Below are 27,838 nucleotides of genomic sequence, written 5' to 3' on the forward strand. Positions count from 1 at the left end.
CATTTTCTTATATGATGCCTTTTGTTTTTAAACATCTCAATGAGATTTTATCAGGTCTTAGGAGAATAATGTAGCACTTTGGGAAAAAGATGCACCCTAGCAGCCCTGCACTGGAAGACAAGATGGAGAAGATTTCCACAGCTACCATGGCTTTGCCCTTGGTGCTGTGGTAGACAGGGAGGAAGGTGACCCAAACACTCATGAACAGCAGCATGCTGAATGTCAGGAACTTGGCTTCATTGAAAGTGTCAGGGAGATTCCTCACCAGGAAAGCCACAGTGTAACTCCCTAAAGCCAGGATCCCTAAGTATCCTAGAACACAGTAGAAAGCAGTAACTGAGCCCTTGTTGCATAAAAGGATGACATGAGCATGTTCTGAGTGTACATCTGTGTCGATATAGGGAGGTGAAGTTCCCAGCCAGACTCCACAGAGAATAAATTGGATCAGGAGACAGATGGGGATGACAGAGTTATAGATGCCTGAAACAAACAACCTTCTCATTGTCCTTCCTGGTTTCATGACCCGAAAAGCCATAATTACAGTTATAGTTTTGGCCAAAACAGTGGAAAGAGCCAGTGTGAACACAAGAGCAAATGTAATTTGTTGCAGTATACAGGAGGCTGTGTTTGGGTGGCCAATGAAGAGAAAGGGACAGAGGAAGCAGAGGAGGATGGAGATGAGCAGGATGTAGCTGAGAGTTCTGTTGTTGGCCTTAACAATGGGTGAGTCTTGGTGCTTGAGAAAGATCCCCAACACTATGGCTGTGATGACACAGAAGCACAGAGCTGTGCAGGCTAGAGCCATGCCCAGAGGATCCTCGAAGGACAGGAAGATAATTGACTTGGGCAGGCAGTGGTTTCTCTCAGGGTTTGGGTACTCTTGACTTTGGCAAGGGATGCACTCCTGCTGATCTGTGGGAAGGAAGTGAGTCAACATTTCAGGTTGCACAATTATTTATCCATTTCATATTCAACTCATGAAGACTATTTTTCAATGTGGGTAGCCTGGAATATTCTATTTCTTGATAGTTCCAAGAACATGAAATATTTATAAATCCTATTTGTATTATTCATCGTGTTTACCTGAGAATAGGCCTTCTGCTCACAAGTTTATTCTTGTTTTTGTAAGGCAGTGAAAGTGAAATCCTTATTACTCTATACGGATAAAGAAAATTGTCATGGAATCCATAAAGATATTTTACATTTATTTAATTTTATTCATTCTTTGAGCTTCTAAATATGTGTACAATGTTTTTTGTTCACATCAGCATATCAAAATACACATCGCTGATTCTACCACCGTAAGATCTACTAAGTTTTTATTTTATTTTATTTTTTTGTTGCTCATGGATTAAGTTGAAATTTGCTAACCCACTTCTGCATAATTCTCCTCAGGTATGGTGGGAACAAGTTAGATCGCATATCCTTGGCCTAGGAAATAATCCTGATTTGACAATGAGGATGCAACACTTTCATCAACAAATTGCAGCTATAAGCTCAGACCAATATTTCTCAGGTGAAGAAATTCCAAATAAATTTTTATACTCTTTGACATCCTTTGACTCAGTACAGGACACCTTTTCTTTCTATATTAATTCATAAATAATTGGGGGAATTGTTCTAATTTTAGGTTAGGTTATAGATTTAATGTTTCCCTTTATTATAGGCTTACAGCTCTCTGGAAAAGCAGTTTAAAGTAGTAAGTAATACAATGTACACTCCTCAAGGAATAAATCTCAGTAAATAAGATAGCTTAACTAAAAAAATCTTTCATACTTTATAGCATAAATAAATATACAAAGAGTAAAAGGAGTTAGTTATTAGTATTGACTATTCATAAAAAGACTTGTTTGGGTACTTTTTGTTTAGAGTGCTCTTATAGAATAAACATAGTCAGGCTTAAAGCTGGATGTTATATATTAAATGTGTTTTTCTTGGTGGAGACATTGTTTAGATTTATAAACTAGAATCATAGCAGTAATAATAATAATAATAATAATAATAATAATAATAATAAATCTGTTATGTTTGTATTTTATAACTTTAAATGAAATTGTAACCCTGGATATGTAATAAAAAATTAAATACTTGCTATCTGCAGCTTGAATAATGATTAGCCTGCCTTTTTGTGAAACTTGTATAAGTAAAGAAGGACCTAGTTGCTAGTCAGCCAGAGACATAGAAACAGCCTGACTTCTATAATGTAACTCACAAAAGGCCTAATTTTTAGTAGTAAGTTGTGAGATTCCCCTAACCATCATGCTTAGACCTCCCCTCTCCCCCTTATACTCTCTGAGGACCACTCTGTTAGCAAAGACCCTCTGACTCTTTTCTTCACTCTGGGGAAGCTCTCCAAAGATGCCCCTGGCACAGGTGCACAGAGAATGAAAAACCCATCAGAGATCATGCATGGCATGGACCTTGGCTTTCTAACCATATGGAACAGTTGTTTAGCTTAGTTTTCGTGGGGGACACCTAACAACAGGAACAGGGTCTGTCTCTGACTATTTTGACTGCTATTTAATTCCTTTACACTAACTGGACCATCTTGTGTATCCTCCATAGGAGAAGATGTGCATAGCCTACTGCAGCTCTATATGTCAAGGCTGGTTGGTCTCTATGGGAGGCTTTTACTTTCTGAGAGGAAAGGGAAGAGAGGCGCACTGGGTTGAGAGGTGAGGTGAAGGGAAGGGCCTTGGAGTAGAGGAGAGAGGAGACACTGCAATTATACATAAATAATCAATTAATAATATATGAAAAAGTAACAAGATGGGAGTAGAAATCAATAAAACAGAAACTAAGAAAACAATACAATAATTAAACAAATTAAGAGCAGGTTCTTTGTGAAGATAAACAACACTGACAGACCCTTGGCTCAAGTGACCCAAGGAAAGAAATAGAGGATTCAAATAAACAGAATCAATAATGGCAATAACACATTAATACAGAAACTAAGTTCAGCATATTTTAATAAAACATTTAAATAAGAGAAAAATGTATTCCAGCAAGCTTAAAATGTACAGGAAATGTATAAATTTAAGAATTGCTCAGGAAAACATAACTCAAACATTATTTCAAAAAACCTAAATAGACATAACAGACCAATGAGGAAATTCAAACAATAAGAAAATCTCCCTACCAAAAAAAGAAAGAAGGGATTAAAGGTTTCTAAAAGTCTGTGTCTAGATAAAGTTACAGCAGAGTTCGTCCATATATTGCAAAAAGATCTATAGCCAATCTTTCTAATGTGTAAATAAATAAAATTCTGACCTCTGTGGATTCACGTATAAAACTAGAAAAGATCATATTGCATGATTAAGCCCAGAATCAAAGACAAATATCACATATTCTTTAATATCTAAGCTCCAAATCCTCAAATGTGAGTACATATCTTGGAGAAAATGCATAGAAGGAAAGAAAATGAGAAATAAAACAATTATGCTAATATTCCAAAATAAAATGAAAGGAAATCCAAGAAACCCAAATATGTAATGTAAGATATACTTTAAGAATCAGCACAGTCCTTAGACTGCTGTATGGAGAATGGGAGTTACAACACGATCTTCTTGTAATACCAAACATATGCCAAGGGCAAAAAAGTGAACACAGATCTATAGTGATGTCCTCTCATGTCCATATGGCACACACACAAACATACACACAGATAGAGGGGGAGTACAGTCAGAAAGAAGATAAGATACACTATGAAAAATAAGTTATATTTTTAAAATCTTATTTTTACCTGTAGCTATCTGTTAATTATTCTTTGTAATTGGAAACAAAGGTTAATTCCTTTACAATGGTGACAATAACATAGCACTTTGCAAGGAATTTAATGTATAATGGCATTAGATATTATAGAAAATAAAAATATTTAATCAATCTTTCAACTTTTCGTTGTCTGCAATAGAGTTCTGTTTTTGTTATATAGTTGTTTAAGGGTTGGCCTTTTTAAAGATACTATTTAAATAGTAAATTGTCGTCAGTATTAGAATGTTGTATTTTCCTTCTGTTTTTGATTTTTAATAGGTTTTTAAAAGTTTTAAATTATAACATAATTATCTTCTTTTCCCTCTTCTTGTTATGCCTTATACTTGTTACAAAATTCATGGTCTCATTGAATTAAATATTGTATTTCTGTTTTGTGTGTATGTGTGTATATGTCTGTGTTTGGGTGTGTGTTTGTATTCATCAATAAACATTCTCAGCCCATATAATATTACTTGTATATGTTATCTCATGGTTGACCACAAAGATCTACAGGCAGGCATATATTAATTTACAAAGCAGTATATTTCCTACTGTTCTTGATATGCAAAATGAGAATTGTAAATGTTGTAAATGTAATACCAGTTTTATTGTGTTAAAAGAAAAGTCCCACATTTCCTTGTCCTTGGCTTTTTGTTTTCAGGAAAGAGTTATTAGCCTTGTTTATTCAAGATACAAAGTGATCCTGGATGCTTGGAGCTCTCACATTTAATGGGCAGCCTATATTATTACTGCAAGATTTGAGATTACAATTTCTTGCAGGAAAATCATATTCTAGAAGGAGGGTGCATATGTCACAATAGCATGAGAACTTCCACTCAAATCTTAACTCATCACATGGCATCTGCAGTGATTACTAATGGATATGGGGATGAGTGAAAGAGACATGGAGAACAGCCCTGCATTATGACAACAAAGTTATTTCTTAGTTTTCTCCTACATTCTGAAGCAGTTAGAGGAACAGTAATATTTTGAACCTGTCTGGTTGGAAATGTGCCCCTCTGGACAAAATATACAAGAAAAACAGCAGACAGGTCTTCCTTCTTGTAGAACTTTCCAGAATCCTGGAGCACAGCTCTGTGTACATACAGATTGAGGAGTCTGAGGGTAACACAAAAAAACTGGTCATAATAATATTGCACATTATTTAAAAATATTTTAAGCTATGTACATATCCTAAGGAACTGTGAGGTTCTTACATGGGCGTATAGAATGTACATTTGTAGTTAGTCAGCTTCCCAATGCTTAATGTTCAACACTCCTTTATAGCAACCAAATTGTGACTCACATCAGCATAGTGTGTGTGAACCATGTAGAATATTCATGTATTCTCTGCTGTGAGGCAGCAAGCCAGAACTCCTCGTTGTATGGTCATGGAATGGGAACAGTTGGGTTGTCACCCGGAAACCTAGTCACTCTTGCCTCATCCGTTTCTGCCTTTATAGTTCCAATCACATCGTAACACTCATGCATCTGATTCAGGTGCAGGAGGAAGTCCAATGTTTTCATGAAAGATACTGTGTCTGGATGGTCACTGCTTCTCCTAATATAGTCCATGTTGATATTTTGTAGACACTGACTTATGAACCAAAGCTGTGACTTTCGACCTGGACTCTAAATGCTAAGAATAGTTCCATGCCTTTTCATTCAAATATTAGTGATGCCATCACTTAGGATTTTCACCAATTGCATTCTTAGTTAATCACATAAACTACTAAACTTCTAACACAACTTTAGTTTGTTATATTTTAGAAATTGTGAAGGACAGGCATTTTTCTTTCTTTCCTTGGATCTCTTTTCTGCCTTGATTTAGATTCAGTTTCTGTACCCTAAATATCTACAGATTAACAGGAAGATGGGGCTGGAGAGCAGGCTCAACTGTTAAAAATCCATGCTGCTCTTACAGAGAAAAACTCAGGACAGTTCCTAACACAGATGTTGGGCAGCTCATATACATTTCTCACACAAATGCCTTGTCAAAAATACATAATTTATTTCTTGTTTATGCTAACTCACAACATAATAAAAATATTGATATGTTTGAGTTGAGTTGTGGAAATGGAATGATTAACTTAGCATCAGCATGCATGTATAATACCAATATATGAATAATATGAATATGTTTGTGTACATGTGTATGTATATACATAAGAACACACACCTATATATAACCATAAGCACTTATTCACTGCATCATTAATGAACACACACATTCAAATTCAATTAACATCATTCTAATGGTTTATTTCTGATTTACAGTCATCCAACACAAATAAAGAGAAGGTTTAGTATTTAACATGCTTGCCAAAGAAGCATGAAAATCTGAGTTTGATCATCCAGAAGGGATGGAAACAAAAGCTGGGTGTAGACAAAAAGCATATCTGCCATCCAAACTTTGTGATCATGAAGATAGAGAGAGAGAGCCTAGGTAATGCTGTCCACTGAGTACAGCAAAATCATAAAGCAAGGCTTTCAGAGAGATAGCCTGTTTGGAAATGAATGGGAGAGCAACTGTAGAAGATAACCAGTATTGTCTGTGTCCTTAACAGTAACATGTGCTCACATGCATGAGCATTAACACACACGCGCTCACAATCACAATAAAGCCAAGAACTTAAAATATAATAATTATTTAAAAATATCCAAAAGATACCAATCAATTTTAATAACCCTTTACAAAATTTCTCTACAAGTTAAATATTGAAAATTTCCAGACCTGATTGAAGTTGCTTGGCCATTTAATAAGAACTTCGTTGATGAAAAAGTCTTGGTCTTGTGGATTCTTAGAGACAAACTCTCCTACTTTAACTAGTAATGAGGTATAATTAGTAAATTCCATAAAGTTCTGTATATTATATTTTTCCATAATATTATTATTCTTATCAAAGTTTATTTCATCTCCAGCAGCGTTTGTAACTTGGATTGTCCTCAGAAAGTGGTGCAGCTGAAGAGAGACATCATTTGGATAGGAGTGGTTCATACAAATTACAAGTGGATGCTCTTTTATAATTTTTTTTATTTTATCTCTCTCTGACATGGCTTTCTTTTTGAAAAGTCTTAGTTTCTTTAGGCGTCTCCTCAATTCTCTTACTGAAATGAACATTTCTCCCCATGATAGGAATGCAAGAATTACTGAGCACAAGTAGATATGTTCTCTAAGGTCTGGAACCTAGCATAGTGTGGAGCACATTCTTAGTTGGAAAAATGTCCTGTGCCTTTCCCTAACACCAGAAAATGTTTTCCTATTTTAGCATAAAAATTGAGTAAAAATATATACAGCATTATTGCTGTACATACATAAGTAGTAAGACATGTCCATTTTATGCCACACAATGAACATATGTGTATATTTTTAGTTAGATAGACAGGTATAGCTAGTTATGCAGATATAGAGAGTTACTTGATGTGATATTAGTAGGAGTTTAAGTAAAGCTTCAAAGTCAGGTAAATGTATATTAAATATGTACAAAACATGCATGACAATTGTACTCAACTGAAAAGAGAACCACAGACTTCCTTCTTTTCTCTTTGATTTGGTTTGGGTCACATTTGGCTTTCAACTTTGATATGCACACTATGTGAGACAAAATTATATCTAAGTTTTCTGTGCTTTAAATTGAGGTTTAAAAACATTGCCTTTTATTTTAGATTAATTTATTCCATTTTTTTTAAAGAATGTTCTTCCTGCATGTGTGTGTGTGGACTACAGACATGCCTGGACCCTTTGCAGGCCAGAAGAATGCATATCTCCCCAAAGTGTAGTTACAGACAGTTGTAACATTTTATCTGTGTATCAGGAATAGAACCTGGGACTTCCAAAGTGCAGCGAGTATTCCTCACCACTGAGAAATCTGTGGCCCATATATTTGTGTTATTTTTAATTTGTTTACTGCCCCAATGTATGTACATATGTATACAGAGTGTGTGCCTTGTAAACACATGGGGCAGCCGTGTATGCCACGTTCCTTGTAACTGGATTTAATGGCAACTGTGTGCCATAATGTGTGTACTTACAACCTAACTCATGTCCTATGCAAGAGTAGCAAATGCTCTTAACTGCTGAGTCATCCCTTGCCCCAACATGCTGTAATTACATACCTAACTTAATACCATGGCTTAATAATTCAACTTCTGAGAATAAATGTTGTTTTACCTAATTACAACTCCTGTTATTATAGAACTGTTCTTAATTATTCATAAAAGGGACACACTAACTGTCCTAATATCACATCTCTGGGAAGTCATGTTCACAAAGTGATTCAATATATATGTCAAACGTTATTGCTTTCCATTATTCAAAATTACATATTACACTATATATCTCAAATTTATTTTGTATTCATCTATCTTTGATTAAATTAAAAGTTCAATTGGGCTGTTCTTCAATATTCTTAATGATACCTTATTTGAAAGTGATTCTTGGAGCTCATATGTTTAAATGTGTTCTAGGTTTATATGTTATTGTTTTAAGCCCCAAACATGTCCATTTATTATGAATACATGAAGATATGGCCTAGGCTCATTAGTACTGTCTGTGTTTTAACATTTAATAATGTAAGCACAGTCTTGGTTTTCCTTCATTTTACCTAATTGAGAATAATTTGTAAAGGCAATTACTCTTCACTTACTTATGACTCTAGAACAGGCTCCTTTTTTTCACAAAAGGTTCTAAGCATGGTCTCATGTTATAAGCTACAGATTGCATTTTATGTGAAATAGAAGCTTTGGACATAATCAATATATCTATATCTGATGGCAATGGACATACTCCAAGAAAATATACAAATTTTGTTTATTGAACTTCCAATATTTTGGCATTGATTATATTTATGTCTTACAAAATTTTACCACACTTGGAAAAATTGTTGAAATTCATTCAAATGTAATGTCTTCAAATCTGCTTTTAGTCCCAAATGCATCTAAGATAATTACAGATATATACACATACACAGGGAGAGAACCCTTTTCCATATTAATTTATACCTTTAATATATAAGATGAAAATGTGTTAATTCCTTGACCACAGTAAATTACATACTAATAATTTACGTTACTGATGCTTCCCTTGCTTATGAGGGAGGCTTACCTGCCATGGGAGAAGCTGGCTGTTGTTTATGTCTTCATGAGAGCCCAGTTCTGTTTTGTACAACATCATTTTATGGAGGGCATGGGCCACTGCATACACTGCATTCCATATGGAATAGCTGGGCTCAGAAATGGTCATCACATCATGTTTTTCTTGCTTACTCTTTAGAGAAATGTTTGATGGACAGGGTCTAAGATTTCCACATAGCAAATCAGGAGGAGAACAATAAAAATGGTCAACCCAGAATTTATTGAAATATAAATCTCCTGGGTACTGGGATGGTGTAAGAGCCTCAAGATACTTCTTGAGGCCAGGAATCATTCTCTTCTTTGAAAAGGACAAGCTTCCTCTGAAAATGTTTATCCGATCATTCTTTTCATTGAATATAGTCTCTAAATGTGTAAAGTGTTGCTTTGCCATGATCCACACTTTCCTTCCTGTTAAAAATAAGTTATTTTGAAGGCAGAAAAAAAGAAGGTCATCGACATCACCATAGAATACCTCTACATTTACTTCTGTGTATTGGTTCAAGTTCGCAATAGCAGCTCTATGTTTTTCCGCAAAGTTCCAATTAACTGGGATTATTAGTGTAAAAGCCACACAGATATCTTCTGAAGTTATCTCACCTTCCAGCTGAGAAAGGAACTCCTTTCCTTTCAGATCATCAGCCACAAAAAGCCCCACCCACTTCCAGCCAAAGTGTAGCAGTAAAGAGATGACAGCTTGGGTTAGAGCTCTGTCTTTAGGAGACACCTGATAAAGGGATGGGAATGTACCTTTGTCACTTAGCACAGTATCAAAAGGTCCATATGTGACCTAAAGAAGCAAAAAGAGGTGATTATGAGTGTCTATGTATTAGGAGTTGTCACCCTGTATGAATTATGACATGTTTACATGTAGCTTGATTAGTTACATATCTGTGCAGTAGACTTTGACCTATGAGCAAGTGCAGCCTGAGAATCCACACTATATTTTCCAGTATTTGGAGATAGAATCATAATTACTACTAAGTGATGGCTTAGAAATACTCAGAGTTTAACTCTCATGCTTTTCATCATGCTCTTTACACTGTTAATTATTGCCATATCAAGACAATTCATTCTCTGTTATGTTAAATCTGACTACAGTAAATAGAAACCACATATCTGTTTTTTATTGGTCAGATTTGCTATGTGATTATGGAAAAAATACTTTCCTAACTTACTTGTGGGACTTTGTAGAGCTCCAAAAGTGTTCCAATTGCAGCAGAGAATTCAGGCATGATTCCTGAAAGAACTCCTAGAGCTTTGTGTTGAGTTTTGCAGTTGTAGTTACAGATATACTCACTCCTTCCAGTCAGCCACATCAGAGGCCCCTCCAAGGTTTTTAGGTTAGAAATAAAAGCATTGTAGAGGTGGAAACCCAAGGTCACATTGGGAAGCAGGTGTGAGTCCTTATTGATCTCCTCAATGGCAAAGTATAAGGTCAGCATATAGTGATAGTTTTTCCATCTGAACCTAAACCAGAGGAACAGAGTGATGAGTACAGCCAGTCCATTTTTTCCCCAAACTTTTTATCAAATTTAGTAAAATAGAGGTCTTAGCTTGGTTTCTCCTAGACATGTAAAGCTTGTGTGGTTGAGACACAACAACTCAGGAACATCCCCGGTCTCACTCCTGAATTCAGAAATTGAATTGTGTCTAGTAATTGTTTTCTTGCAGTGCATTTGTGAATTCAAGTGTCATTTGTCTGTGTCCAATAACCATTGAGTGTGGGAGTGCTAATGCTGTTTTCTGTTCCTGTATTTTGACACTGAAGAGTCACTAAGATGTTCGTCAGGAATGTAAATATGAGCTTCATGTGCCTTTATTTTGCAATCATTCAATTTCATAGTCACTTATAAAAATTGTAACAAGTTTGTTTATATGCACTTCTAGCATTAAAGTGTTGCTTTGTGGCATAGACAGATGGCCAGGCATCTAGCCACATTGACACTCCTTGAAGGAAAGTTAGCATCTGTCCTCAGTGTACACAGGTCATAAGGTCTCCTTCTGTCATCTGTGAGCACCAGGCACACATGTGGCATGTACACATATTCAAGAAGTTAAGCAAATACACAAAATAAAAACAAACAAACCTGTGTAAAATAGTATCCCAGAGGCTTGATAAATGACTCACTGTCATGAATACTTCCTGGTCTTGTGGAGGATCCTGATTCAGGTCGCAATAGACACAGTCTGGGTTACTATAGTATGTTATCCAGGTCTAGTGGATCCACATCCTCTTCATGCCTCTGGATCCCTGATGGCATCCCACATGCAGCACCACCCCGCACTATTTAACCACCATCACCTACCACCTAGAATTACTAAAGGAATTCTGTCACAGACATCTGAGGCCAGGATATCTTGTGAGGTTGGGCAGTAAGAACCAGTCAACTCCTGAAAGGGTTCATTATTGTCTTAAGAGGCTTTAAAAAAACTCTGACAATCTAGAAATTCTCATTCACACATCATCAGTAAGTAGCCTCACGACTGCGTCTCAAACATTCTCACCTGATCCCAAGCCAGATAAGTTGAGATAACAGCTAACAGATGCCCCAGTGCCCTATAAAGAAAGGTTGACTTGAAACTAGAGAAAGCAAAACCTAATTTAAAACCCATGGAAGATAATCAAGAGTTTAGAAAAGATGAAATACAAATGACTGAGAAATATTTTAAAGGGATTCAATATCCTTAACAATCATAGCAAGAAGTTCCTTACTTGCCTCAGAAATGTCCCACAGTTCAAATGTTTTCCTTCAAGATTTCACTACTATAACCACAATCCTGTCCTGGAAACCCCATTCCTAGCCACACCTGTCTCCAATCTACCTTTGAATTTAAAAGTTTTATGAGATTTCAACTTCTGCAGTAACAAAAATAAGAACAAATATTGGCATATATTTGAATTTAGGGGAAAGCAAAACAGTGGAGTCCCTATGAAGTTAGTTTGGAGGCTCTCTAAAATATAGAACAGTACCTACAATATTTTCTGTATTTTTCTTTCCTGGGAATATAAAAAAAATGACTACATACATTACTGTGGAAATTTTGGAGCACCTATGTTAATTCTTATGCAATTTTTATCACATAATCATTGATAAACAGATTAAAATCTCTTGCAATTTAAACTCCACGGAATCTACTAGATTAACCCTTGAAAATTCTTCTAGTAACACTACTAATGCTACTAGAAATACACAAACCCTGAATCTACCATCTTCTATACCAAGGCCAGTTCTTAAATGGAGGGTTGGGATATCAACTCAGCCACAAACATTTAAACTACAGTTTGTCCTGTGTCCAGTGAGGTCTGGGACTGGATTCTAGCACAATCATCATCATGGATCAGAGAGACTTCATCCAGCAACTAACGAGAGAAGATGCAGAATCCCACAGCTACACGTGAGGCACAACTGTGGAGTTCTGTGATGAGGGGGAGGAAGGATCAGAAGAACCAGAGGTACAGAGACACCGTGAGAACACTGCCCACAGACTAGGAATTATGGGACCTGTAGGGCTCTGACTTAGGGCTTCTGCATATATATTATGGTGGAGAAACTTAGAGTTCCTGTGAGCTTTCTAATAGTCATTCCTGGGAATGTCTCTGACTTTTTGCCTACGTTTTCCAGCTTTGGTGTTATGGTATGCTCCTTGCCTTATTAATTAAATAAATAATTTATTAAATAAATATATACATAAAAACAATTTAATTAATTAAATAATTAATTAAAATAAATAATTTTAATTGTAAACACAGTGTCCAAACTCTGAGATACTGTAAAGAGACTAACGCCAGAGAATATAGAACAGGAGAAGCTAAGATTTGTACTAAGGATGTGGAGATATTCAATTTCACTTTAGCAAAAACTCTCCATGTTTGTGAAAAAAAAAACAGGTTTTCAAACATAAAAAATTTACATGCCCAAACAAAAGTGAGCAGAGTAGACATTTTCCTTGACATACTTGACTTAATGTGTTAAAACATTTATAAGACTGAGCATGAAATTACACCATGGAGCAGATACAAAAGTTGGTGGTTTCTCTCACTCATGTCTTCCTGACTAGAAGTATAAGGAAGATAAATGGAAATGTTTGTAGACAAAGAAGAAGGAATGATTGACACTGTCTTTTATATTTCTCTCTAGTTCATTATTCACAATGGAATTCCATACATACAGCAGGGCATGAACTGTCTTGTAGTCATGACATCCTTAGCACATTCACACGAGTACTCACATAAAGATTTCCCATAGAACATATGGATTTTGGTCAAAACGTATATTGATCTTTCGGGTCAGTTCCATGGTGATGTAAATGGGGATAAATGCACCTAGAATTATGTCTGCCTTCCTGTAGGTGCTGGGCTTCCAGTACTTGGAACAGTAATAGGGATTCGGCTCCGTTGATGTAAGCACAGACTTCAGGAGGAAGATGAGACAAAACAAGAGAAAAACCATGTCAGGATGTTCACTAGACAGAGATGATGTGCAGCATCTAAGTTGATCCAAAGAGAATATAGACTTAGATCCTGAAACAGGCTCAGACTTCAACAATGTCTGAGAACAGTTCGCACTCTTCAGATGCTTCCTACTGTTGCTTCATGCTCTCAGCCTGAACATATACACTAGTTCTTATCCAGGGCACAGACTGAAGCAAAGCCCAGACAACTGAGGGCAAGTCACAGTGCAAAGATAGTTCTGTAACTGTAACCAGAGTTGCCTTGCATTTGCTGGCTTTTCATTGTTCTGCATCCTTCTCATACACGTGCTCTGGGGATCGCCTCACCCCGGAGCACTGCACCTGTTTCCACTATGGGGATGTGCCAGGGACCAAAAGGCCTGAGGCCGACCCCCACCCATTCAGTATTTGCAGCAAACATCCTGCTGGGCCACTCATTAGGTATGCAAGGCATCCGGCTTAGTCCTGAGAAGACAGCGATCTGATCCTAAGATATTCACAGAGACATCCTGCTTTGTCTCACCTGGAAGACCCCTCCCCTTGCAAATGTTCCCGGGGCTCAACCCAGAAGATTTTGTACTTTTCCACTACTCCCTTGCGTACCCCGCCCGCCCTAAAGCAGGTTTTAAAAAGCCTGCCCTTACCTTTAATAAACGAGCTCTTGACAAGCAATTGTTCGCTTGAGCTACTGTCTCTCTCCCGCCCATGTCTTTATGTACAGGTTGCGACCCCCCTCGATCCCCCAATAACTGACCAGCTGGACTGGTTGGTGGACTAATTATCGTTACATGGACTAATTTCATCTGGCGACCACGAAGGGACTCGAGGTGCGGGTTTCTCCCCGAACGGATTAAGGGACCGGTCCACAGGAGTTTTCATGACCAGCCGAGCTCGCCTGGCCGGCTTCGTCATTAGGTGAGTCATCCGTTCGCATATCTCAAGAATGGGCCATTCGCTGTCCAAGGAAGCAAAGTTCATAAAAGGCTTAAAGGACGTACTCAGAGAGAGAGGTATTAGGGTAAAAAAGAAACATTTGATTGAGTTTTTTGTTTTTATTGACCAGACCTGTCCCTGGTTCATGATTGATGGACCTACTATTCATTCTGAAAAGTGGCAGAAGGTGGGGCGTGAGCTTAATGCACTTATTAAAAATGATGGTAATACAGCGGTGTCGAACAGTATTTTTTCTTATTGGGGCCTTATACGGGACATAATTGAGTCCGGCGAAAACGAAAGCGGAGAGAGGCAGCTCCTCTCCGTGGCTGAACTCTGCCTGCGCGAATCTCTCCCTCCTTCTCGTGTTCCTTCCTGTTCCTCTTTGCAGGGTTCCTCTCTTCCTACATCCTCGGAGCCCTTAAAAAATCTTTCCCCTGCGCCTGCGTCCAAGCCTTCCCCTTCCTCCCGCCGTCTCTATCCGTCGCTTCCTCCCACCCATGAGGACCCCATTTCCGCTATGGAACGCGGGTGTTCACCACTTTGTGCCCCTGTTTTTCCCCCAAAAAGGGCACCCTCTGTCCGATCCGGTCCGCCAGCCTCTCCTGTTCCTTCTCCGTCGGCCGCCCCTTCACGCGCCTCCCGCCATTCCGCCATTTTCCTTTCTCAGGCCCCAGATGAGCCCTTGGATCCGGATGCTGCTGCCACCCTTGAGGAGGAGGCTGCTCGACATCATTCCGATGATGGCCTCCTCCGCGCGGCGCCAACCTTTCCCTCCTCTACCTTGCTCACTCTTCCCCCTCCCCTTACTAAGCCCTACCCTGCCTCCCGGCTCCCGCCACCTTGTTCCCTCCCAAACTGCTTTTGCCAGACGGAGGCTCATCTCCAACACCAGATCTCCCATGCGACGAAGATTCTTCAGCTTCAACAACGGCTTTCGCTTTTAACAACGCGCATTTCCTCCACAGCTCCGTTTATTTTCCCTGTCACCCGTTCCCAGAGCCAGCCCGCCCTGAGCGGGGCGAAAACTGAGGCCATTGATTCAGGCGCTGCTTTGGGAGACCCACCTGCCCCTACACCCTCCCAGTCATCCGCGGCCCTTGTAGATTCTGATAGTGAGCATGATTCCTCAGGTTCGGAGGGAGAACAGAAAGGTGGTGGAACGGCTCCTGACCCTACCCCCACTGCTTATCATAAACTCAAATTTAAAAAGCTAGAAAAACTTAACACGGCTGTCCGTAGTTACGGACCTAATGCGCCGTTCACACTCTCCCTCCTTGATGATTTGGCAGATGGAGGTCATCTAACGCCCAACGAGTGGATCACCACTGCACAGACTGTCCTCACTCGAGGACAGTTCCTTTCTTGGAGGGCGGACTGGGCTGATCGTTGCCGTGACCTTATCCGAAAAAACGTACAGCAGGGACATCGCGAGACCCGTGAATGGTCTCTTGACAAACTCCTTGGCCAGGGCAAATATGCCACTGACGAAAAACAGCGTGCACTCCCCTTTTCCTTACTTTCCCATTCTAGTTCTGCCGCCCTCGCTGCTTGGAGAACTATTGCTTCCACGGGCTCCGCCCTGTCCCCTATTACCAAGATTCTTCAGGGACCTCAGGAGCCCTTCAGCGACTTCGCTGCGCGCCTCCTGGAGGCTTCAGAAAGATCCCTTGGTCCTGGCCAGACAGACAGTAAATTTCTTACACAATTGGCCTTTGAAAATGCCAACTCAGCCTGTAAGGCAGTTCTTAGACACAAATATAAGGGCAGGGATCTTGATGAGATGATTCAGCTTTGCCGAGAGGTTGATCCCTTAACTGATAAGTTTACCAAGGCCATTATGGCCGTCGGAGCCCTCCCTAGCGGGGCCTCCTGTTACCGGTGCGGCCAACCGGGACATTTTGCCCGCGCCTGCCCAAATGAGCGTAACCGCCCACCCTCACAGGCTGGACAGCCGCCGGTCGTTCCGCCACCCACTGGATCCCGGGGACCTGTGGCCCGGCCCCCCCCTACTACGCTCTGCCCTCGTTGCCGTAGAGGTCGTCATTGGGCGAACACCTGCCGTTCCACTGTTGATGCCATGGGTAACCCTCTCCCCCCGCGTTCGGGAAACTCCTCTGGGGGCCAGTCCCGGGCCCCTCACCCTATCCAATTCCAGCCTGCATCGGGACCGGTGTCACAGGCTCCCCCCAATTTACAGACCCGCTTCCATCCACAGACCTCCTACCCCACCTCCCAAACCCAACCTCCTCCCATTCCAGCGGCGGCCCCTTGCCCTCCCCCACAGGATTGGACTTCCGTGCCACCACCTCTACAATACTGACGCCCGAGGATGGAACCTTGTCCTTGCCTGTCGCCCTCTTTGGAAACCCTCCCCCTCTTCCCCTCCTGGTCCTCGGCCGTGCCTCTTCTGCCCTTATCGGGCTACTCATCTATCCCCTCGTTTTAAAACACCCGCTCCCTTCTCCTACGCTCCTCCTTGCCGCCGCTACCCAGGGCCCTCTCTCCATCTCTCCTGGTCAGATTCTGGCCTGGGCCCTTCCGTTAACCCTGGCTGACTCTGTTGTCTCTCCTCCCGCCACCCCGACTCCCTCCCTGCCCCCCTCCGCTTTTTGGGTCCAACGCTTAACTTCTGATAGACCCCATCTTACACTAAGGCTTGATGGCCGCCCCTTTGAAGGCATCATTGATTCCGGGGCAGATTCGACGGTCCTGTCCCAATCTTCTTGGCCCTCGTCTTGGCCCTGTCAGCCCTCCCTTACTCACCTTCAGGGCATCGGAATATCTACCAACACCCTTCAAAGTTCTAAGGTCCTTCGCTGGACTGACCCTGATGGCCAGACGGGGACGGTGCAACCGTTCATTGTCCCCGGGTTACCCGTTAATCTATGGGGCCGGGACATACTCTCTCAGATGGGGGTCTTTATCTATAGCCCCTCCTCTCCTGTCACGCATCAGCTTTTAGATCAAGGCTATTTGCCAGGCCAGGGCCTCGGCAAGCTGGGACAGGGGCGTCTCGAGCCCATTGTCCCTATGCCTAGGATTAGTCGCCAAGGGCTGGGATATGAACAAAATTTTTTATAAGGGCCACTTCTCCCCCTGCACTCCAGGCCGATAAAATTACTTGGAGAACTGATTCTCCTGTCTGGATCGATCAGTGGCCCCTTCCTTCCCGTAAACTGGCCGCAGCCTCAAGGCTGGTGCAGGAGCAACTTGATGCAGGCCATGTTGAGCCCTCTACTTCCCCCTGGAACACCCCCATTTTTGTCATCCAAAAAAAGAATGGTGCCTGGCGACTCCTCCAGGACCTCAGGGAAATTAACAAGACCATGATGCCCATGGGAGCTCTGCAGCCTGGTCTCCCCTCTCCTGTAGCTATCCCTAAAGGATTTCATAAACTTGTTCTCGACCTTAAAGATTGCTTCTTTTGCATTCCCCTACACCCTGACGATTCCAAACGTTTTGCCTTTAGCCTCCCTGTTGTTAATCATGTTGGGCCCTCACCCAGATTTCAATGGCGGGTACTTCCTCAGGGCATGGCCAACAGTCCCACTCTTTGTCAAAAATATGTAGCCCAGGCCATTGACCCGCTACGCCTTAGGTACCCACATTTATATATTATTCATTATATGGATGACATCTTACTTGCTGGCCCTAACACGGCTGAGCTCTCTCTCGTCACCCAGGAACTTGTTAAGAGTTTGGGTCATCTGGGACTTAAAATTGCCCCAGACAAAATACAACTACACCCCCCTTTTCTTTTTCTGGGCTATGAACTTGGGACCTCTTCAGTCAGGACCCAAAAGGTCCAGCTCCGCCGAGACACCCTTAAAACACTTCATGACTTCCAGCAGCTTTTGGGGGACATAAACTGGCTGCACCCCTACCTTAAGCTCACTACTGGAGAGCTTAAACCCCTTTTTGATATTTTAAAAGGCAACTCTGACCCTTCTTCACCACGCAGTCTCACTGCTGAAGCTTCAGTGGCCCTACAAAAGGTCGAAGACGCCATCTTCCACCAGTCCATCTCCTATTATGACCCTACCCAGCCTTTCGCGCTCATAATTTTTCCTTCCCTCTTTGCCCCCACAGGACTGCTCTGGCAACGGACCCCTCTCTTTTGGCTTCATCTCCCCTCCTCCTCCACTAAGGTCCTTCCTACCTATCCTACTCTGGTTGCGTCTCTCATTCGACAGGGGCGGGAAGCGGCCACCAGGCTTTTCGGAAGGGACCCTCACTCTATTATCACGCCTTACTCGGCCACACAAATAAGGTGGCTTTTTCAAAATTCAGATGATTGGGCGGTCTCCTGTATTTCTTTTTGCGGCCTATTAGATAATCATTATCCCCCAGATAAACTAATTCAATTCCTGCAGCGACAACCTGTCATCTTCCCGAGAGTCACCCGCTCCAGACCCCTCCCCCAAGCTTCCCTGGTTTTTACTGATGGCTCCTCTACCGGGGTTGCTGCCCTTTCTGTGGACGGAGCTATCCTGCAAAAACAAACCCCCCATACCTCTGCTCAGCTTGTTGAGCTGGAAGCTGTTGCACACGCCTTTACATTGCTTCCCCATACTCCCTTTAATCTATATACTGATAGTGCCTATGTAGCATCCTCTGTTCCACTCCTCGAGACGGTTCCTCGTATTAAGCCTGCTACTAATGCCTCTCCTCTCTTCTCCCGTATCCAACAGCTTATTCTTTTGCGCTCTCAGCCTTTTTTCGTTGGTCATATTCGCGCTCACTCTACCCTGCCAGGGCCTCTGACTACACTTAATGCCCAGGTGGACTCAGCCACGCGCCCCCTGCTTTCAGGGCTGGCCGTTCCATCCGCCAGTGACCCCGTTGCTATGGCCAGGGAGGCTCACGCCCTCCACCACCTTAATTCCCAAAGCCTCCGCCACATGTTCTCCATCACTCGGGAACAAGCCCGGGCTATTGTTAAAGAATGCCAGGCATGTGTCACCTTTCTTCCCGAGCCACATACGGGAGTCAACCCTCGTGGCCTCATGCCTGGACAGGTCTGGCAAATGGATGTTACTCATTTCTCCTCTTTTAAGAAACTTAAGTATATTCATGTGTCTATAGATACTTTTAGTGGATTTATTTGCGCCTCTCCGCACGCTGGAGAGGCTACTAGAGATGTTATTGATCATGTTTTATATTGCCTTACTGTTGCCCCCAAACCCTATACCTTAAAGACTAATAACGGCCCTGGGTATACAAGCTCTGCCTTCAAGTCCTTCTGTGCCCAACTACAGATTAAACATGTTACGGGGATACCTTACAATCCCCAAGGACAAGGAATTGTCGAGAGGGCCCATCAGACACTTAAAGCAATGCTTAATAAATTACAGTTTTCCAAAGGAATCCTATATCCCTCTACAGCAGGGCCTCGCCTGCTTCTCAATCATGCATTGTTCATCCTAAATTTTCTACAAAAGGATGATCTTGGCCATTCGGCGGCCGATCGCCTTTGGCACTCCTCCACCTCCTCCACCTATGCCAAGGCTCTGTGGAAGGATCCACTGACCCACCGATGGCATGGACCCGACCCAGTCCTTATTTGGGGCAAAGGTCATGCCTGCATTTATGATCAGAAAGAACAAAATGCGCGCTGGTTACCTGAGCGCCTAGTCAAACCTTTTAACCCCCCTCTCCCAGGGAACTCCCCTGAGGAAAAGATGTAATTGTGCTCTTTTTTAGGATAAAAAAGATACCGCCGATGCATCACGTTGCTACTCACCACGTCGCTCCTTTGCCTCTGCCTCCCTGAAGTGATTCTCGCCGCATTTCTGCGCCAACCTCAGCCTTATACAATCTATAATTTTATCTGGGTCATTATTAACCAAGCGGGAGATATTGTTAGTTCCTCCTCCTCTCAGGGCATTAATCCCCAGTGGCTCGATTTACAGGTTGACCTCTGTGCCCTGGCCCTGGGAGGCCCCTCTTCTTGGGGCGTGGAAGACATTTTTTTTCTCTCGCTCGGTTGGTGGTCCCAGTCCCGGCTGCTGTAATGACCTGGAGCGCATCATGCTCCACAAAACCTTACACCAAGATGGGATTGCTTGGGCCGGAGGGCTCTATGTTTTCCCGGGACCCTCTCATCGCTGTGGTGGGGCCCAAGATTTTTACTGTGCCTCTTGGGGGTGTGAGACCACTGGCGACACGTACTGGAAGCCATCCTCTTCTTGGGACCCTTAAAGACCTTTGCAATGTAGCTCGTTCAGTCACCAATGGCTGGTGCAACCCCCTGACCATTCGCTTCACTGAGCCCGGTAAACGTGCCATTTGGACGGGTCGTGGATTTGAATGGGGCCTCCGTGTTTATAAATCAGAGTACGATTTTGAACTTACGTTCAGGTTACACCTCCTGAAAGAAGGTACCCAGTAAGGGCGCTGCAGTGGTTGGGCCTAATCATATTTTCCATCATCCTGTTCCCGTTCCTGCTCCTGACCCGCCCCCCCCCCCCGCCTAAACCCGCCACCCCCATGCCTCCCTCCCCTCCCACCCCCTCCCTTCCGACCTACCCTCCCCGTGGGCCCCCCCCCCCAGTTCGGCTGATGTCATTCCCCAGTTGACAAATGCCTCCATATGGGCCTTAAAAAAAAAAAAAAAAAAAAAAAAAAGAATGACTCCTCCTTGTCATTTCCTGAATGTTGGATGTGTTTCTCCCCCTCCCCGCCCTTTTACGAGGGTATTGCTCTTCTTTCCACCTTGCTCTTTACTAATGTTACCCCACCCTCACCAGCTTAGCTCCCGACAATCGCATTACCCTCCAGCCTGTTTCCGGCATAGGTACTTGCCTCCTGGGTCCCCATATGCTCCCTCCCCCAACCTCTTCCCCTCAGCGACGTTCGCGCCCAGACTGTCATTCCCGACCTCTCCCTCCCCTACATTCTCGCGCCAAATAACACCCATTTTGCTTGTTCCTCTGGTTTAACCTCGATCGTCTATGCCCCTACCTTCCTTTCCTCCAAAGACTGGTGTGTCCTTGTTATTCTTCTTCCCCGTTTTACTATTCATGACCCCGACTCATTTTTAAATTTTCTGAAAGGGGGAATTTCCCCAACCCTAACCTTGCCTCCCCCTGGCTTACTACCCTTCTCCTCACCCTGCTCGGGCCCCTCGTTGGTGTTCTCCTTCTATTATCCTTTGGCCCATGGACTTTAAACCGTCTTACAGGGTTTGTTAAAAGTCAGGTTGAAGCTGCCACCAAGAATATCCAGGTTCACTACCGCAGCCTGGAGACTGAGGACTCAAATGAGACTTCTATTTCCATCCAGGAGATTTCACCTACACCTACGTTAACTATGGGCAGCCTTTGCAGTTCCTATGGGCGGCCTTTGCAGTTCCCGAGGATGCAGAATGCTGGATGGTGAGATTGGTTGTGCCCTCGGTGCCTTTGATAAACCTGTGCAAGCCCTCCCCTATATCTTTTGGCCTGAGCCCACCTTGACCTGACCCGCGATAGTGCCTGGTAAGTCAGAGACGGAGCGTTCGAATAAGCCTCGGTTATCAGACGTCGGTCGGTCCTTGGTGGGAGGACAGACCATAGGCGTGGTAAGATTGAGCATCGATCCTCTAGCAGGCTCAGGCCATCGCGAGGCCCCCTCTCCTTGGGAATTTGGCCGGTCCAGAATAACTGTTGTCCTGAAACATTGGACATTAGTGATTCTTAAATATACCGCCATCCTGTAACAATGACTGGTGACCTCCTAAAGGTCATTCGCTGGGCTGTAAGGTCTCCCTCAGGCCAAAGTAAACAAAAGGGGTGAAGATGCCAGGGACCAAAAGGCCTGAGGCCGACCCCCACCCATTCAGTATTTGCAGCAAACATCCTGCTGGGCCACTCATTAGGTATGCAAGGCATCCGGCTTAGTCCTGAGAAGACAGCGATCTGATCCTAAGATATTCACAGAGACATCCTGCTTTGTCTCACCTGGAAGACCCCTCCCCTTGCAAATGTTCCCGGGGCTCAACCCAGAAGATTTTGTACTTTTCCACTACTCCCTTGCGTACCCCGCCCGCCCTAAAGCAGGTTTTAAAAAGCCTGCCCTTACCTTTAATAAACGAGCTCTTGACAAGCAATTGTTCGCTTGAGCTACTGTCTCTCTCCCGCCCATGTCTTTATGTACAGGTTGCGACCCCCCTCGATCCCCCAATAACTGACCAGCTGGACTGGTTGGTGGACTAATTATCATTACATGGATTAATTTCAGGGATGAAAAACATGTTTGGTTGTGAACTTCTTCCCCAACCTTTGTTATTTCCTAATGGTCCACAGTGACTTTGGAGAGTTCCATAGTCTGAGCCAGAGCTGCAGGTCATCAAAACACACCTTGCTTGTTTTGGATTGGTGTTGTGAAATGTAGGTTGAACAGGAGATTTTTAAAAAGACGTAGCTGTATTACACACACACAAAAAAAAAAAAAACCACACTTAAAATATTTGATAGACTGCTTTTTCAAGAGGGGGAATGGGTGACTACTGTTTCTAGCATCTTCCATTCAAAAATCACATTAGCCTTGTATCTGTCTTGTCCTGCGGATCAGTATTCTTCTCTTTGCAGCTACAGTTATAAAGTTGTAACAAAAGGATATTACAGATAAGTACATATGATCATTTTCTACCTCATCCATTTGTCATATTAAGACTCTCAGTCATTAAAATCACAATATATGTTTTGTTTTTTGTACACCTCTTGCAGTGGCCACTTCCCAGTTACATTTTGTAATAAGTCACAATGTTGGATTCTGAAACAGTAAAGCACTCCAAGAGTCCAGCAAAGCAAGATCTTTATTAGAATCATCTAACAAAAAAAATGTCCAGTCAGGCACAGCTGAAAATACTTGGGTACTGACCAAATCTTTGAGCCTTCATCTTAGTAAATATTTAAGCAGATGACAAAAATCTTGTTTTACTCAGACTGCTACTGATTGATCAGGACCTCAGAGCAGACTTAAGAGCTGACTTGTGAAATCATTTTTAACTTTTTTTTAGTTTTAGGATAATGCTTGATGCTATGAAGAAGTGATCAGTATTTCTAAAGGTCAATCACTGTAGCAAGGTTGAAAATTTTGAAATTTAGATATAGTTTCTACTTTGTCTCTGCCTATCCCAGGTGGTCCTGCCTCTCAGCTACCTCTCCTTTTCCTTCATGGCTCTATATTGACTAACCCCTGTAAAACTGCCCTTATTCTAAAACTTTCCCATCAATCTTTCTTCAATGGGAAGAAATTAATGTGTTTTAATATTTCTTTAAAAATTGGCTTCAGAGTCTGATTCTTTGTTTTTAAAATGTCTACAATAAAAGATTTATTGGTAACTACATTAAATTGGTTAAATGTAACACAAACTAAATATTATTTAAGAATTAGTCTATGTGTATACACATATGTGTGTAGCACTAATTTAAATATAGAACCTTTTTTTCTCCTCCTTTATAAATTTATTCTTGTTACATCTCAATGATTATCCAATCCCTTGTATCCGCCCATTCTTCCCTCCCTCCCATTTTCCCCTTATTCCCCTCCCCTATGATGTTCCAAGTACAACATGGGTAATTCCACCAAGTTTGGCTTCTAAATTGGGATGGAAAATGACACGCTTAGATCACATTTGTAGCAGGTTCCCTATGAGGTTTCTTCCTGTGATTAAGAATCACTTTTCAGACCCCTCCAAAAGGTGCAGTCTTAGCTGGATGGTGTCTTCCCTTAGAGTACCTCCCTAGGCTTCCAATGCAGAGAAAGGACTTCTTGTTTAGTGGTAATAATCTCCTTGAAAATTTCTGTCTCTTTCAGCATATTATTGTCACCTGGAACTATCCAGTGATGTTTTCTCTAAAAATTACAAGCTTACCATTACTTTTACAGCACTTGTTGCTCTTTTTCACTGTAGTCCTGAGCGAATCAGTAATATGTATAAAACAATCAATATTTTGTCAAATAACTTCTGCCTCACTTAATTTCTCAGGACACCAGCGAAATAAAAAGAATGTTTTACCAAAATATTTCACAAATAACCTCTGGCTTAATATTTCATGAATTCTGTTGAAATCTTAGGTCCACTGAAATCTTAGTACTGTCACCTTCAAACTACGCATGACCCTCAATACTCCTATGTTTTAGGTCCTGCAAGAATGGCTCATTAAGCTCTGTTTACAACTTTATATGGCTTAGATCATGTAACCAGATTTTAATATCTGGGCACGGTATTGTTTAGTGGAAAATCAAATGTCTTTTGAATGTAGGTAATGTGAAAATTGTTTTCGCTGTTCTCTTTAGTGAAAAACTGGCTCTGGAATTAGGTTGTTGCCCTACCTTTTTTAGACCTAGACATGTTGTTATAACTACTATTATTATGATCATCATTATCATCATCACCACCATTATTAATTCACATTACATCCTGACTGTTGTCTCACTCTTACCTTCTGTTGCCACCCTCCCTCCCTCTTCTGCCCTATTCCCCTTCCCTATATCTCTGACAGGAAGGGCCCTCTTCTCCCACCTTCTGACCTAAGCCTATCAGGTCTTATCAGAATAGTCTGCATCCCCTTCCTCTGTGTGCCCTCAAGACCACATGCTAAGGGGCAGCGATTAAATCTTGGGAACCAGAGTTCATGTCAAAGGCAGTCCCCACTCTGCCCACACACATACACATGGAGAATGAGCTGTCCATTGGCTACCTCTGAACAGGGTCTAAGTTCTCTGCTTGCAGTGTCCTTGGTTGGTGCATCAGTTTGTGCAGGGCCATTGGCCTTGATTGTCTCCTTGTGACACTCCTGACCCCCTCTGGGTCCTTCTGTCACCTTACTCTTCCATACAACCTCAGCACTCAGCCTAGCCTCCATCTGTGAGTCTCAGTATCAGTCCTACTCCCCCACTGGATAGAATCTTTCAGAGGACATCTGTGTTAGGCTAATATCCACTTATAAGTGAGTATATACCATGTGTGTTTTTAAAGTTTTCTCTACACTCTGTGTCAGGAGAGCCACCCGACTCTGTGATAGAGAAAAGTCAGCAAAACAGAACAGATTCTTGGTTTCATTTCACTGCCTACTATTTTTGCTAAGATATAAATCTTATCTCCAGATTTTTAACATTAATATGTGAACTTTCTGTACCTCAAGATTTTTTTGTGATTCTCTGAGTTTCAAATCATGCACCCCAGATCCATATATCCCCCATCCCTTCATTTCAACCCATTGCTCTTGCAGTCACCCCAAAATAAAACACACACACATACACACACACACAAGCACACACACACACACACACACACACACACACACACACACACACAAGAAAACATCTCATCATGAAAGTAGTATGTCAGTGTGTTCTACAGTACATCCATCTGTTCACATATCTTCACTTGTCAATATTCATTACAATGAGCCATTGGTCTGGTTCAAGGACTCTGGTTCTGTGACACCATCTATGTTAAGTCCTCACTGGTATTCCTCACAGCTATCTTCTTGTTTCCCTGTGTTATGGAGATCCTGCAGCATTGGATAAGCAGGACTGGCCCCTTCACTCATTCCAACCATTCACAGACCACATGGATTTTGGAGTCAACTCAGTGCCCTGGATCTAGACCTGGGGGATAGTTGATCTGGTCAGTACTCCAGTTCTACCTTATATGCAACAACAGTGGGAAGATTCAGACATCAGACCAAAAGTCTTGGGCAGAAAGCAGGAAAAACATTTTTCTAGAGATGCATGCTACTCTGTGGCAAATATTGGCTATTTGAGGGAGGCCTGGTCCCTTTAAGAGAGAGCAGGGCTGCCTGAACAGTCACCTGAAACTCTCTATAATGTTGGAGTATCATCTTCACCCATCTGGCCGGGTATAATTGACAGACATATTTGTGAGGCAGGATCTTTTGAAGACTTGCTTACCCTGTCTTGGCAGAGTTTGGCTGTCAACTCAGCCTGCATCCAGTCTTGCCCATTTTAGGCAGAATTCTGTCTGTGGCAGAAACAAGGACATTTTACCCAGTGGCTTGTTTGCAGAATTTGAAGCCCTCTCCATAAGGAGGTTCTTTGGTGTTCATCATCTTCTTTGAGGTAGGCAGTGTGTTGCCAGGAGTTAACCTCTCTTACTGTCAAATAGTCTTTAAAATATTAAAAGCATCTTTAAATGACATAATCTACAGGTCACTGAGGCTTTTTAAGACCTTATCTAACTGTTTTTCCTTATCTGTCTATAGGATCATATCAATCTGTTACCCCTAGCATGAATATTCTTGTGATAAAAAATAGACTAGAATTGACATGACCATGATTTGTTCAACTAACAATTAGTTTGTATTACTTAATTATCCTAAACAGCCTACAATAGCACTTTCCAGGGATTGGAAGTAAACTTTGTATTATAATTGAGTTGTATGGATTCAATATCTCATATTGGAGTATATATATATATACTGTATGTAGAGAACAATCTTAAATTTGAATTCTAAACCAATGTATCAACATTAAACTTACTTTGCATCGATATACGAAATTTTATACCAATACATTAAAAACAATCTTATTTGTGAGCAACAATTAAGTCCTTGGGTTGCTGAGTAAATTCAATAACTTACTTTTTATCCTGTCATTACTATATATTTCTATATCCCCCTCTTTCCTTTCAGCTCAATTTTTTCATTTTGGGAGCTGCTAATCTTATCTTCTCATTTACTCAGATAATTAAGTTTTATTCCTTCTCAAGCCTCTGATGAGGTTGAAGACCAGATAGATTAGCCTTTTTATTTAAGTTTAGTTGTTTAGGGGCTACAGTGTTTTTAGGTCTAGATAGATAGATGTTTTAAGTTGATAAAGATGAGATATGATAGATATTGATTTTTATTCAGAATTTTAAATTCACCAAGATAGGAAAGATGTTTCTGCAAAGTCGCCAAATACAATTAGCCAAAATACCCTGAATGTAACATCTATATCATTCCTGATTATTTTGTGGTTCTTCTTGCTGTATGCAGTTTATTTTATTTATGTGTAACAATATAAATATATATGCCACAAATGAACTGTGATGGATTCACCTATAACATGGCTCTGAAAATTGATTGATGATGTCTTGTTAAATGGACGTAGAATTAAACAGCCTTAGAAATAAACTTTTAAAAGGAATTATAAAAAATGAGAGAGAGAGAGAGAGAGAGAGAGAGAGAGAGAGAGAGAGAGAGAGAGAGCACAGAACTAAGCCTCAGTACATAACAGCTACCTTATCTCCCAAGCATAGCACCAAGGGTTGGCCCCTTCTGCACCAGGCAGGTGGTTGAAACCTGGGAATGGCTGAGGTCCTCTTGACCATGCTTCTCGGGAAGACAAATCACTGTCACACAGAGTGAGCAGAAGTCCAAAGCAGTGGGCTGGCCCAGTGTGGCAGCCCATGTGAGTCTAGGCCAGATGCAGTGGAAAGGAGCACAAGCTGTTGTGTTCTGTGGGAATATGTGCCAGCCTAAGGAATGCCTACTGCCATGTGGGCTAAACACCTTCTCAGAGCTAGGGAAGGTTGAGGCGGATGCGGACTGGCATCAGCAGTCTGTTGGGTGGA

At 41.9% G+C, this 27,838-nt stretch overlaps 3 protein-coding genes across 3 annotated transcripts in view; 1 reads left to right on the forward strand and 2 right to left on the reverse strand.

Annotated features, from left to right (window-relative positions):
• On the reverse strand, window positions 1–27,675 carry LOC311586317 (vomeronasal type-2 receptor 116-like; the record flags this gene model as incomplete). Its single annotated transcript, XM_084762286.1, has 7 exons — window positions 1–912; window positions 4,746–4,869; window positions 6,485–6,712; window positions 8,855–9,670; window positions 10,059–10,350; window positions 13,114–13,371; window positions 27,506–27,675. The coding sequence occupies 7 exons, from the start codon at window positions 27,673–27,675 to the stop codon at window positions 8–10; spliced, it is 2,793 nt and encodes a 930-aa protein (XP_084618412.1). The 3' UTR covers window positions 1–7.
• Window positions 1–27,838, forward strand: part of LOC311587537 (uncharacterized protein) — a 494,998-nt gene that overhangs the window by 320,256 nt on the left and 146,904 nt on the right. The gene's annotated exons all lie outside the window — the stretch shown is intronic.
• LOC311587533 (uncharacterized protein) overlaps window positions 1–27,838 on the reverse strand; it is a 428,822-nt gene that overhangs the window by 216,626 nt on the left and 184,358 nt on the right. The gene's annotated exons all lie outside the window — the stretch shown is intronic.

The sequence above is a fragment of the Acomys minous genome, assembly GCF_964271855.1.
Source record: "Acomys minous genome assembly, chromosome: 16".
Lineage (NCBI taxonomy): Eukaryota > Metazoa > Chordata > Mammalia > Rodentia > Muridae > Acomys > Acomys minous.